We start from the raw sequence: 14,668 nt of genomic DNA on the forward strand, positions 1-14,668 counted from the left end.
ACAGCTGTACTGTAAAAATGCCAGCCCACAGACTTTGCTGCCAGAAGAACTTGACTGCCAGCACTGATAGACCAGAGAACGGGATTGCCTGAGACATGGAGCGAGAACCGATGCGTATAAGGGAGGGGTACTTGGTTAAGAAGGTAAGGGGAGGGAGCTTTGGACTGAGTGGAGGAGGAAGCTAACTCTGAACAGGTTGGGGAGGTGTAGGAAAGCATACTTTGGTTTCAGTTATTAAAAAAAGGATCTTTTTTTACCAAAAAGAAAAGGCAAATGAACAGGATTCCTTGAGCAATAAACCAGTATGGTGTTAGTGACCACAGAGATACTTGCTAGCAGTTTTATCTTGTCAGAATACTGCAATAAGGCATTTTGCACATATCTTGGATGTACCTTTGGATCAAAAGATTTGTATTTTTATTAAGTAATCTAATGCCCATAGTGGAAGCCTGGCAAGGCAGGTAGCAGCTTGAAATGGTCATAGGCTACTCAACTGCACTTAATTGCCGAGTTAAACAGCAAGGAAGCATAGTGAGATCAAACAGGTCATATCACTTTGGCCTCGAGGCACTCTGTGGGGCCACAGGTTCCTTTGCAGAGAGTGAAGGCCATTTGTCACTGACTTTCTCCTCTTGATGTTTACATTAGGGTGGGGAACAGTGCTGTGCTTGGGGTCAGTGGTTTAGCTTGGACTATGTGACCTCCAAGAAGTATGAGTTCACACTTTAAGGGGTTTTAGGTAAGCTTAAACTTCTATTTCTATATCTTTGGGGACTTTATGTCATCTGAGTGTAAGAAACAGCTAATTTTCTGATATTGTAGTGCAGCAGATGTTATGAAAAATTGTTCTACCAAGGGGAAGTTTTGTGTGTTCTCAAAGTAGCTAATGATTTCATAGAGCAATTCAAGGAAAACCTGTCTGTGTCTGCAGTCTTTGGAGTAGGTGTGACAGCTTGATTTTTAGTCCAGGAAAAGCTTGTTTATCTTTCATAAGATGTTCTAGATGAGAACAATGTGACCATGTTTGGGTTTGCTGATGATGTGCGTATGAGACTGTCAGTTTTCACACTGCTCTGCAGCGGCTTCCATTGGTAGAGCATGTCAGAGTCTGGGCTTTAGGAAGTGCTGGACTTGTCTGTTTATGAACAGAAATACTGCTTATGGTAAACCCACAAACAAAAGGAAATTGCAACAGTTCTTGCCCTGGCCCATTGTCTTAATTTATTTCTTAGCAGAAAACTGACCAGTGGGTTAATTTAGACTCTCAAATAATGGTAAATTCCTATTGCTTATTAAATAAATACAGAATCAAAAGCAAATGGTAGTCAACCCATATGCAGATGAGGCTCTTGTCGTTCCCTTTTGGAGGTCACATAGTCCAAGCTAAAGCACTGACCCCTAAGCACAGCACTGTTCCCCACCCTAACGAAAATATCAAGAGGAGAAAGTGAGTGACAAATGGTCTTCACCCTCTGCAAAGGGCCCTGTAGCTGCATGATGACTCCTTTAGGAGGTCAAATCCTTGTTTTCACTTTGCAGGCATAATGAAGAGGAGAAAAGTACATAATGAGCATTTGTCGAGCACCTTCTGCCCCTAGTATGGGCTGCAGAGGGTAGAAGTAAGTCTTGCTCTTAATAAGTTCTCAGCTGATGGTTTTCCCTCCTCACTCTGTGATTGAACATAAGGACTTATTCAAAGGCATTTCTTAGGGAAGCAAAAAGGACGTGACAAACAGTTCATCTGGAGAATAATTAAAATAAAAATAAAATAAAGGGTCAGTGTATTCTGTCCCATTCACTTCTGCAGAAATACAAATGCAAATGTAATGATATCTGCCCAGCTTTCAGGTTTACCAAATCAAAACAGGCCCTTTTCACAGCATAACTGTGGCTGCCTTGCTTCTATCTGCAGCTTTAGCACGGCTCAGCCACCATCATCTGAGGTGGACAGGGATGCAGTGGATGGAGTTGGAGGAGGAGGAGGATAAATTTAGGTGTCTCTTTTTAACAGAAAGAGCAAGGGAAGCTAGTGTTTTTGAAGGATGGCCTCTGATTTGGGGCCTACAAATGTTGGTTGTGCCTTGGTAACTCTTCAGATGAACTGTTGGTATTCAGCATATGTAAATGTTCATTTGGCTGAGTAGTAAGTCACTTGGGTATCTGGGATTCTGACCCCAACCAGCTTCAAAAGTGGTGGGACCATAGCGGACACCTACCTAGAATGCACCAGTCCTAGTAATTTTAGCAGTTCAACACAGAGAAACAGGTTGTTCCTCTCTGAGACCCTTAGGATTTTGCTGTGTTTCACTATGTGTAGGATGTGGCCCTATCTTTATCTCTGTATTTCTTGCATCTGACAGCTGTGTTTCAGGAATAGGAAGTAAAAACTTTAAGAGATGAAATGGAGCACTTCAATTCCTCATCTCAGCGGTTGGAGATCTGCAGCTGCAGGCCCTTATACTGTTCATTACTCTTACAGTTTGTACCTGTATGTCTGGAAATCCTCTGAGATGTGCGCTTTCTTACTAGACAGCCAGGCCTCAACAGCTGACTGTACTGTAGCACCAAGTCCTAAATATTGCATAGGATGCCCAAGTTAATGAGGCAGTTCTAATGTCCCAGTTCACAACCAGAAACTTTGAGGATTATTCATAATATTGCCACTATGCCATCTTGAAGACAGTAGCTGGGACTGATACTGAAAAGAAACACTTCCTGGGGCAGGCAATGTGATTTTTGGACACACTCATGGCTGAGGTGACTACAAGGGTCAAAAAATGGTGGTCAGAAGAGCAACAACAGTGCTCTTTAACTGTGTAGTAAGATGGGTGCGGTTGTGCTGTGTTCTCCTTGAGGCACTAGCTATAGTTATTTTAGCATGTCAGGTGCTCCCTGGAAGGTCATATCTTCAGTGGGTATCATGTGAAGAGACTGATTTATTGCACATAGTATACACAATGATTTATTGCAGCAGGGCAGCATGTTTAACACCTGGAAGCCGATGTGGGTCGTGCTGCTAGAAGATGGAATTGAATTCTACAAGCGGAAGGCTGACAACAGCCCCAAAGGGATGGTCCCACTAAAGGGAAGCTCTATTAACAGCCCATGCCAAGATTTTGGCAAAAGAATGGTAAGTACTTTTTCAATAACAATGAAAAAATAGTGATACAGAAAAGAGATAAATGCCGTGACCCAAATGCCTAAGTAAAGCTGTAATTCCAAACCATTTTATGACCATTTGGTGACCCCACACATTTCACATTAATGAAATCTGTATTAATCACCACTGCATTGTTACTGGTAGGGCTTTTTCAAGTGACTGAGAGTCACATCTACACTCAGAGAGTAAAACCCAAAACTGACCTAGAGAAAGTAGTCCAAATGTTGCCTACATATTTGGGATCTCTTAAAGTCGAAGGTAGCAAGTGCACACGCAGTTCCACTTCCCAGTAAAACACACAGATGACTATATTCACAAAGTCAGAGTCTTATGTGGCAGAAAAAAGCTAGAGGAAGATAAATGTACAAACATGCATATTTTGTTATAGGGTTTATGCAAAACAGTTGTTGGTAAAACAGGATTTCCGATATGAGCAAAGAATCCTATCTACGGTCAGTCATTTGTTATTTTGGCAACTTGGTTTCATCAAATAGGCACCATACCCTCAAGAACTCCTTTGACAAAGGGCTTGCACAGAATCTGGAAGACTGTACAATTACAGTTTAAAGAAATTTACCACGAGGATACCTGACTGAAGATAAAAGCCTGAGAGCATTAGAAAAATAGAAAGAAAATGTGAGAGTGCATGAGAGAGAAAGCTGCATTTTCTCATATGAGTGGAGAGAGTTATACCTGTCTTTAGGTTTTGTGGTAAGTGGAGTCAGGGTCCCTGGTGTCAGGTTTGGATCTGCTGGGTTTCCTTTTTCTTTATTTCCTTCCTTCTGTTTTCTTCTTTCTTTTAATTCTTTGTGCAGTCCCCATATTTATATATTAAAAAAGCTGATTCTTATATCCTTTAAGAAAAGGGTCTCCTACTTCTTTGAGGCAGTACAAATAAAGTTTGCTGTTAATTCTGTGCTGAGTCAAAGAAGTTGTAGATGGCAGCTTCTCCTGGGAACCAGAGGTTTTAGAGGGCTGTTACCTTGGTAATCCCATCCAAAGCAGGATCACCAAGAGTCGCCTGCTTTCCCTAGCTATCCATAGGTGCTGGGAGTTGTCCACAGAAGAAGACTGTATTGATATGCCTGGAAGAGAATTGTGCAATCATGTATTCCCACCCCATGCTCATCATAGGCTTTTTGATCTCTGAGCTGGCAAGGGAGATTGTCCAACTGATTCAGAAGGGTTTGAGACTGACTGCTAGTCAAGCCCATTTACTCTTCCTTATTGCTAACAGCTCCTGTCTGAGCCACCCTTGGCATGGCTGGGCAAACCTTACTGGTTGACCTCTGTAGCTTCAGACCTAACCTTCTGCTTCAGCCAATGTGGCTGTGTGTCTGTGCATTGCCTGGGCACTGCTGAGAGCCCTTAGTTACAGCACTTGGCTTTACATCTTTTGTAAACCATGGGTAATAAAGGTGAAGCAGAATTACATCTAGGGACTAGAGCGCAGGGCAGAAACATGAAATTACCAAATAAAGGAACAGAAACTAAGTATATCTGCACACACTTGGTTCTAATTCTACTGTTTTGAAACCATGTTCCTACATTATCTAATTGACAAGCCTCAGCACAGCACTCTTACTTATGAGGTATAATGCATGAGGAGAAGGGTACTGTATCCAAGGGATCGTACATTATAATGGTGGAAATTAAGTTTTTCTCATAAAGTATTCTTTTCCAAACAGTTTTGTGGGGGTGTTTTTGTTGTTTGTGTTTTTTGGGTGTGTTTTTTTTTCCTGATTGATGGTTGGCTTGGTTTGGGTTGGTTTTTTTTTTTTTAACTCTTACTGAGGCACTGACATCACTATTGGTCTATAATAGTTGCTAGGAAACATCATTAACAATAACACATTTAACAGTAATGAAAAGATAACTGATCAGTGTAGGTTAACAATAATGAAAAGATAACTGATCTGCAAGTTAGGCAGAGCGGTCTGAAGTGTCTGTTGTCTGCTGAAGGCAGAGAGACATCCTCGCCTGCCCAAAGGGTTGCTTGAAGATGTAGCAGTTAGGAGAAGATAGATTGCATCTGTATCAAAGGGTGATGAAGTCTTTGAGGATCCTGCCTTTGACTGCAGTGGACATTATGCTTCATTTTACATTATGAATTTAAATATTGAGATTTACTTTAGGCTTCACTTTAGTTGCTGGGGCTTTTTCTGAGGGAGAATACAGAAAAAAGGAAGGATCTCAGACCTGGGGGTTGAGGCACCCAAACCACCTTCTCGTGAGTGAGATCTGATGCAGAGTTTGCTGAAGTCTGTGGAAGCAATCCAAGCAACTTCAGCGGGTGTTGGATCAGATCCTCGTTACTGAGTTGGTGAGACAATTCTGCAATTACATAGACTAATAGCCTTGGAAACATATTGAATTACAATTTGCACTGTTCAAACAGTCAACATGCTCATTTGCGTGAATGACACTGTCACTGGGATTCTATACAAGCAATGCCAATGCATTCCATCCTGCCTTCTCACTGCTTGCATGCTAAAACATATAGCTCTTCCTCTTATGGGAATTATTGTGATTCTTAGTGGTTTGCATACATTTACTTCATGTAGCTAGAAATTAATGTATATTTTTAAGACAGGAATTCTGAATGTGAAAAGTGGGATAATTCTTATTAGCCAGTCTCACTCACTTGGACCCAGTTTGGGACAGGGACTATTGAGCCATGAGCAGACTTTTATGTTCATTTGGTTAGACTTAAGCTTTTTGAATGAGCTTGTGTGTCTGTATCAGGGCCTAGCTTGAAGACTCAGGAGATATCACCAACACACTTGTATTAAATCAGTTGCCTAAAGCAGGTGCTGTGGGGAAAGGAAGCAATCTTGGATTTGTTAAACAGAAATAAATATAACCTGTTCAGAAGAGACTGCAACTGTGTATGTTGAGATTTTATTTCAGAGTGCATTCACCACCATTCTTGATCTGAAGTTTGATCACTGCTTAATGTGATATTAATTCTGCTATGCTTGAGCTTTCTCTGTTTTCCCCATCTCTTTCCTGTAGATAGCATTATCATGTATGGTTGCTTACAGTCAGATATATTTGTTCTAATTTAAACCAAAATGTTAGTATTTAGTACAGTCTAATTGTCTAATTTTCACTAAAGCACAAACAGAAGAGCATCATCAGAGGTCTTGTGGCTTGATCACTTCTAAGATTGGAGACTCAACCTTTTCATTGATGTCTAGCTCAGTGGCCTGGCTTTCCAAGAGCTGAAGTTAAGAGATAGAGCTTTCCCAGCCTTCTCTGTGTACTGGGAATAAACTCTTCTTTAGCATTTCACTGTACATTCCTTCTGAGCTCTTTGATATTGAGATTGTTGATTTTCCCTTTGGTAAAAACTTGTATTAATGATTTGGTATTTCATTCTGTTAACCAGGTGTGTAAGCATGATTCTTGGATATTGGGATTTCATAGAATAGTTCGGGTTGGAAAGGACCTTAAGATCATCTAGTTCCACCCCCCCGCCATGGGCAGGGACACCTTGCACTAATCTGTTTGCTTTCCACAAATGTACCATACATTGCTTTTCAGGGTATAGCTCTTTACTGCATAATAGAAGAGGTAGGTGTTGCTGGAAAGATGAATGGTGTCTCGTAAAAAATAATTGCTTTTCTGTCTGAAATGGATTTTTCAGGACCCACTGTTTGTAACTTTGATATCTGTTTTCCATGAAAGTCAGTGGGACTTCCACACAATGTCAGGGCGTCAGAATCTTTCACATTGACAACAGTCTGGAAGATGCATACTGGAGATGTTCAGAAATATGCCATTTACAAATGCAGGCTTCAGCAGACTCAGTGCTTTCAGTTCACTGCCTTAGACTCACCAAGCTCTGCTCTTTGATAATGACAGCCTCTTCTTTACTTGCCCTCATAAAGCCATGCTGTTGGCTTGCTGATTAGCCTGTCACTCTTAGATGCCTGCTGAGACAGAACCTCTTGTACTTACTCTAATACAACTATGGAGCAAATCAGAATTCTGCTTATGGAGAACTGTATTTTAGAGGAAGTGGAAACCTCTTGCCTGAGTAATCAGATTCTGATTTTCCACTGAAAAGATCACTGGATGGATACAAGATCAAACAGTGTGAATTTTGGGCTTGGGTTTTCTTGGTTGTTATGTTGGATTTTAGTTTTCCTTATTTCTTTCCCCCACTTCCCCCTCCTCCCCCAGGTTGGTGTTAATTTTTCCTGATCAGAATTACCTTTAAAAGATCTTTTCTCATTTGGGGAAATAGTTTTTCCATTGTTGCTAGTATGCTTAGATAGATAGCGATCATAAGATGTAGCCATGGGTGGGATGTACCATCTCCCTATCAAGCCCTTCAAGGTTTGCTAAGCTGATGTGTTCAGCTGCTCTCCAGTGTGACTGTGACCTTTTCTCTCCTTGTGAATCAGTAGCTGAGCTACATGAAGTGAGTGTTTTTCCCTTCCTCAGACTGACCACATCTTTATAAACAGTAACAGAAACGCACGCCCACTGTAAGCCTGCAGGGCTGGGCACTTGAGCCTCTCGGTTGAACTTCCCAGCAAAAGTTAAAATAGGCCACTACACTGGTGCCACTCACCTTGGCTATAATGACAATGTCAGGGTCACCCAGCAGGAAATAACAACAGTCAGTTTCCTGCACTGCCTGTTCATGCTTTTCTTCAGAGGTTTTTAAATGTAACTGGGGCTGTAAGGCACTTTCGGTAGTCCCTCAGGCACAGGCAGGCTGTATGTTGTGGTGGTACTGGGTTAACTGTGCCCAACTGGCTGCACTAAAGTGACTTCTAAAAGAAACATCATTTATCATTCCAGTTTGTCTTCAAGCTCACTGCAGCCAAGCAGCAGGACCACTTTTTTCAAGCTGCCTACCTGGAGGAGAGAGATGCCTGGGTACGAGATATCAAGAGAGCAATTCATTGCATAGATGGAGGCCAGCGGTTTGCCAGAAAATCCACAAGAAAATCTATCAGACTGCCTGAAACAATCAACTTGAGGTTTGTTCTTATAGCTCTGCTCCCCCTTTTACTTCCATCTGCAGGCAGTGTGCCAGATACTGTAAACTCTGTCTGGACAAGCTATGAGCATGTCTGTCCATGCTGCCTGTCTGGTTTCACTCAGTCCTTTCTGCGTGACTAACAGTTAAAGAGCTCAGAATGTGGCATAAATGAGCTAGCAACCAGAACTGGGAAAATAATTTTCAGTGCATCATCTTTTACCAAAACATGCTTATTTATCAAAGGATTTTGCTGATAAGGAGATTTCTGAGCACACTGCAATGGCAAAGGAGACCCCAGGCAAAGTGTGATTCTGCCAGGAGAGGCATTTTTATACAATATATAATCTACTGTAAAAATATTTTAAAGCTTTTGTTTGCTTTCCAGAGGAATGCTGATGTTAGCCTAGGTTTTGGATGCTGAGGGTAGAGTGGCGCTTGCCAGAGAACTTGGAACTGCCAAGTGGAGAAGAGATAAAGGTCACACACAGGAAGCCATCTGTTTGTTAGTACTTTAAAAAGCTAAGGACAACTTCTTGCCTCTGAGCAGTAAATATCAAGGTACATACGAACCTGCAGTGCTCCTTGTAAGACAGTAAAACTGCACAGGGCCAAGATCCAGCTAAATTTCACTTCTCTGCTTCAGCAGAGGGTCACCCTGACTGACAGACCAAAGGGCTTAGCATGTGATGTTTAATATTTGTCTTTCTTGTCATTCCAGAGCTCCAAGAGTTCTGAGCAAGTGAAAAGTGGATGTGAGGAAGGAAGTCATGCCAGGGCTCACTGAGGTTACTTGGTGCCTCTGAGAGCATGCAGTCTTTGGAGATGTCACAGTGTCAGGTTTTCTGCTCAGCCAAGGACCTTTAGGGGAACATAGTGCAGAGCAGTGTGTTCCTTATCAGCACCAAGGCTGTGGGGCCCTGTGAAGATGCCTCAGGAGTGGGTATTCACTGCTGTTCACACTACATAATTTGTTCCATTCTGAAATCATGGGGGTGTGGTGAACCACTTGAGCACTTGCCCCTCTGCTCCTCTAGCTGTGACAGAAGCCTCCAGGCTTTGCAACATGAATTTTTCAGGAGATTAAACTAAACCGTACTGTAACCCTGCAGAGAGTAATATGCCAGCAAAACATGAAGATGCTGTGAATGACAATAATATTACTTCACTAACTGGCTAAAGCTTTTTATTTGCTAAGTTTCTGTGGTTCTTTTTATGCACAGTGCTTTGTACCTCTCAATGAAAGATCCTGAAAAGGGAATTAAAGAGTTGAAGCTGGAAAAAGACAAAAAAGTGTACAATCACTGCTTTACCGGTAAGGAGCTCTTGCCCTGCTTTTTCATACAACAAAGGGTCCACAGGCTGAGAGGCTATAGATAGATGAAACAGCTCGAAGCTCTGTAGAGCACAGAGAAGGTTAAGAACAAAGCCTGGCAGGTGTTTTTCTGACCAACACTGGAGGTGCTCTAAGGATGAAGCTTGAAAAAGTGTTCAGTTGTGGCCATGATAAGCAAGAGAAGAGAAAGAAATTTAACCAGTGCCAGAAAGATTGATATAGATCTTTGTAGAAAGTTGCATGAAACACTTAACTCCAGAAGAATTATTCCTTTCTGAAATATTCATCAACAAACAGTGTCACACTGTAATTTCTGTCTTGCTTTCTGTCAAACGGTTTGTGGCTGATACTGTTTGTTCCTTTGTAACCAGGCACTACTGTGATTGACTGGCTGGTGTCTAGTAACTCCATCCGAAATCGCAAAGAAGGTCTCATGCTTGCCTCTTCCCTCTTGAGTGAAGGCTACCTACAGCCTGCAGAGGATACATCCAAGGCTGCTGCTGAGGGGCTGTCAGACAGCCCTTTCTTAGATCTCAGCGATGCCTACTATTACTTTGTGAGTGATGCATTCTGGTTTTTCATTGTCTCAGTATTGCTAATGCTCTGCTTTTCTCAGGCTTCCTGTTGGGTTTCTTAAGTCCTAGAGGAAAGATTGGACAGAAACAGAGAGATCTATGTTAATTGTCTTTCTCTACATGATGTTCAGAATGAACTGGCTCACTTCAATATTTGTAAGCTGGACATTTTTTTTCTCGCACTCTTCTAAGTGTGAACTGAGTGCTGAGTTGAAGCTGGGTTCTTTATAACTTAGGCTTTGTTCCTGGTAATTTCACCAGTGACCAGGATTTAACCATCAGTTCCTCTGATTCTGTGATGATTCAGCGGGAGGCAAGCAAGTAATTCATTATCATGGGGCTTCTTGGAATGACACAAGCTACAAATCCTTTCCTTTCTTTTGTTCAGAGCCACCAAATCTGACTCAGTGCATGTCACACACGCATACACAGCTTGCCTGTGAGCAAAGAAGATTTTAATATCCCCCAATAACACCTGTCCTGGGTAGTTTACCCAGCCTTTTTGATTTATTGCTTCGAGTTCTGTGGATTGGTTTGAAGAACCCACAATATCACAAATACTGTTTTAAAGATGTTTGGCTTATGAACTTACACTAACAAAAAGTATGCCTTCTGTCACATGAAAATGCTTGAATATGACAATTTTCTTTATATTCACCACATAGAATCACTTGACTTCAGTAAACTGACTCTTCCATTATTTAATTTGTCTTCCTAGAATGTGTCTGGCAGGGACACTTTACTTGTGCAGCTATGGAAGCAGAGACGCAGCTGAAGAAAGCAGCCTTGTAGTCATCACAGTTCTTGGCTACCTGGACACTTTTAGAAGCCCATGTGTGCTCTGCTTACTTTCAGCTTGTTTCTAGTTTGATTCAATACCACTATGGTGTGAGGAGACCACAGCAGGTTAATGTCTGAATTGTTATCATACAAGTTGGCAGCGCAGATGTTTACTCTAAGTCATATGAATGGTTACCTACATTTACATCATTACCACCCTACATTAAGGAGGAGGGAAGTCAGAGAAGCCGTATTTGTACATGTACATAAGCATGCAGCAGCTTTGTAACTTCTGAATTTTCTCTTGTGGTCATGCAGCCGGACAGCGGGTTTTTCTGTGATGGGAATTCTAGTGATGATGATGTGGTCTTGAAAGAAGAATTCAGAGGCATAGTAGTCAAACAAGGATGTTTGCTGAAACAGGTCAGTATTGCGTATGTTACATTTTGTCACTGGGATGATGTTCATTGGATACAGGATTACATTTTTACAACAGAAAGCTTTAGAGAAGGGAGAAACTAGCCTATGCCACCTCCACATTTGATAGGTTTCATCTTCGTCCCTCTTGCCTTAGCACAAAGAATGCTTGCTGTAGCGTGGCAGCAGGGCTTCTGCCCAACTTTGCAAGGTTTATTGCTCTTACTACAAAATAAGGCAGGTTATAGCTTTAATTAGGAAAGGGTGATAAGCAGGAGATGTGGCAAGTCATCGATGAGCTTGGGTAAAAAGGCTGCCAATCCAGTGTCCCTCTGGATACACAACTGGATTCAGTTGCCAGTTTTCACAGGCTTTTTTAGTGTACTGAGCAAAAGAGTCCTTTCAGTGTTTAATTCTGTCCCATCTGTAAGGTGACAGGTAACTGTATACCTTTCCTTTCCAGCAAAACTTTAAGCAGTATAGTGACTGTGAGGATAAGATGCTTACTTTCAGGGCTATTGCAAGCAGATATTAGTGAACAGAAGGCAAGACCAGGATTCTTAAATGAAGAGAATAGTTCAGGTGAAAAGGACCTACAGTGAGCATCTAGCCCAACTGGCTGACAACCTCAGGGTTGACCATAGAATCATAGAATAGTTAGGGTTGGAAAGGACCTTAAGATCATCCAGTTCCACCCCCCCTGCCATGGGCAGGGACACCTCACACTAAACCATGCCACCCAAGGCTTCGTCCAACCTAGCCTTGAACACTGCCAGGGATGGAGCACTCACAACCTCCCTGGACAACCCATTCCAGTGCCTCACCACCCTTACAGTAAAGAACTTCCTCCTATCTGAACTTCCCCTGTTTAAGTTTGAACCCATTACCCCTTGTCCTGTCACTACAGTCCCTAATGAACTGAAAGTTAAAGCATGTTATTAAGGACATTGACCAAATGTCTCTTAAACACTGACAGGCTTGGGGCCTGTCAACCTCTTTAGGAAATCTGTTCCAGTGTTTGACCATGTTCTCTGTAAATAAATGTTTCCTAGTATCAAGTCTGAACCTTCACTGCTAAAATATTCATTGGAAGCCTAACTTTTTGGGGGTCCTCATCTGTATTTCTATTGCTCAATCAGATTACTCAAAAGAAATGGAAGAATTAGATACACATCTTTCTGCTTTTACCCTCTCACATTCACACTGCCTAGTTAGTAAGAACTTCCGTGCAGTGTAGCTAGTTGAGAAACTTGTTTTGAAATGCTGAGAGGAATTGATTCGTGACAGTCTTCCACTAGTGTTGGTCTGGAATTGGTCACACTCAGTGACCCGTGGATCATTGCTCAGAAGCATTACCGCTTCTGCTGAGAATGCTTTCAGCAGATCTAGATTTGCCCCACACATCATTTCAATCTTGGGAACAGCAGTGAGGCATCTACACCCATATTGGAAGGTGGTGTTATTTCTGCTTGAGCTTCTCAGCCAGGAACCCTCCCCAGAGCTCTTAAGCCAGATAAGCCTTTTTTGTTGTTGATTGGTTTTGTCTTGCAGGGAAAGAAGGTCCTTCAGCTCATCCTTGCCAATAGTTCACAGTATCTTCCTGCAAGACATTTTGCAGCTATATTTTCTGCCAAGCATTTAAAACCAGTTTTCAGACACCTCATGTGAATCTCATGAGTACCAGGGTATGAAATGTGTTTAGGGGCATCTCCTGTGTTGAAGCTGTTCTGCTTCATATGACACATAAAAAGAGAAACTGGTGTGAAAAGACAGTTGTGCAAAGAAGTGGGATGCAGTGAATACTTCCTGTCCAAAATATTCAGCTTTTTCCTTTTGTATTTGCCTGTTCTCTCATGTATGGGTAAGATGACTGTAAGTGCTTGCAGGTAAAGCAGTTCACGATGTTCCTGCTTTTGAATTTTCCTAGGGACATCGGAGGAAGAACTGGAAAGTGAGAAAGTTTGTTTTAAGAGAGGACCCTGCATATCTTCACTACTATGACCCAGCTGGAGTAAGAGACATTTGGTTTATTTCCTTGTTTGTTTTAAATCCAATACCTTATAGAAATATCTGAATGGAGTATTTGCATGGGAACGTGTGATAGGAAAGACCAAGCACTACAGTGGAGCTGTTTGTGCTCACATGGCCTAGCCATCCTCTGGAAAAGCAGGGTGGAGGATGGTTTCTGGGGCTGCCAAGTCAGGGAAGCAAGTGCCACCCAGACCTGGAAGCAGGTAACACTGAACTGTGCTCTCAGCTCTTCTCTGTGATTACTTAGAATTAATGTGTGCTCTCGTTTGATTAAAATGAACTAGGTCTTTTTCTATTTACTGTGACACTGGAAAAAAAAATGCAGTTGGCACAAGGCTCATATTCTTCTCATATGTTTGTTCAGGACATACTAACCCTGCAGGTCCTGAATTCCAAATCCCTGAAGAGATTTCCTATTTCCCTCTACAGTACCTCCCCATGCTCCATGTCATGCATAGACTGAGGATCCCCTGGTTTCCCACGTGACATACCATGTCACCAAACATTTTTGTTTCCATTCTGGTGTTGTAGCCACATATTAATGTATGAACAGTCCCAGAAGTATTGAATTTCATTTTTATTTCATGTCCTCACCAGGGAGAAGAACCACTGGGAGCCATTCACTTGAGAGGGTGTGTGGTGACAGCAGTGGAAGATATGCCTGACTGTAAGGAACCATATTGAATTAGCTTTATAATACATTTTTGGCACATTCTTTCAATCTGCCTGAAATCACAAGTGGTTTTTACTCAAAACCAATCTGTGTGAAATGGTCGAGTAATTCTTCTAGTGACTAGTCTCTCTATTGTTGTCTTAATTACTGGAGAATGATATTATGGTAAGGTAGCAAGAGGGAATCGTGTTTTGTAAGTTGTTCAGAGAAGACCTGTCAAAAAGATGACACCATCCCTACGTTGGGATAACTGGCCTTAGATGGAGCAAGCTGAGTTTGCTTTTTTTAGCTGACGAATTTGGGATGGAACATTTAAGTAAGAAATGGGTATGCATTCTGTTCCCTCCCAAAACTAGAAGCTGTGGGAACAGTAATGGCTAAGCATTGCTGCAAGGAACAAGAAACATTCATTCCATGCATTCTGCTCCCCATGGGAGTGGCAAACTCACACCCAGCAAGGAAGTCTGTTGGCATCTCAGCACCTGTGTAGCCTGTGGTGGCAGAGCTGAAAAGAACCAGAGATTCTGGATGTGAAGTAAACTTGAATGTCTTGATTTGTAGCTGGCAAGGCATGGAAGGGTTTCATAAATCATAGAATGGTTAGAGTTGGAAGGGACCTTAAAGAACAGGGGGAATATGGAGAAAAAGGGGGAATATGACTTGTCTGCAGGATTGCAGACCTTTTCATTGTTGGAGATCA

At 42.0% G+C, this 14,668-nt stretch overlaps 1 protein-coding gene across 4 annotated transcripts in view; it reads left to right on the top strand.

Moving 5' to 3' along the window:
- Positions 1-14,668, top strand: part of PLEK (pleckstrin) — a 24,820-nt gene continuing 10,152 nt past the window's right edge. The window contains exons 1-8 of one of the 4 annotated variants that reach the window (XM_061356261.1): positions 1-143; positions 2,972-3,130; positions 7,976-8,157; positions 9,380-9,471; positions 9,864-10,048; positions 11,166-11,270; positions 13,192-13,275; positions 13,893-13,962. In XM_061356261.1, the coding sequence (XP_061212245.1) occupies positions 96-143; positions 2,972-3,130; positions 7,976-8,157; positions 9,380-9,471; positions 9,864-10,048; positions 11,166-11,270; positions 13,192-13,275; positions 13,893-13,962 (925 nt within the window). In that variant the 5' untranslated portion in view covers positions 1-95. The remainder of the gene's footprint in view (positions 144-2,971; positions 3,131-7,975; positions 8,158-9,379; positions 9,472-9,863; positions 10,049-11,165; positions 11,271-13,191; positions 13,276-13,892; positions 13,963-14,668) is intronic. The other 3 variants (XM_061356258.1, XM_061356259.1, XM_061356260.1) reach the window with 3 other exon arrangements.

Source organism: Neopsephotus bourkii, unplaced genomic scaffold (genome assembly GCF_033783945.1).
Source record: "Neopsephotus bourkii isolate Nb327-2 ecotype Australia unplaced genomic scaffold, CSIRO-AGI_Nbou_v1 NB_845, whole genome shotgun sequence".
In the NCBI taxonomy this organism is placed as follows: domain Eukaryota; kingdom Metazoa; phylum Chordata; class Aves; order Psittaciformes; family Psittacidae; genus Neopsephotus; species Neopsephotus bourkii.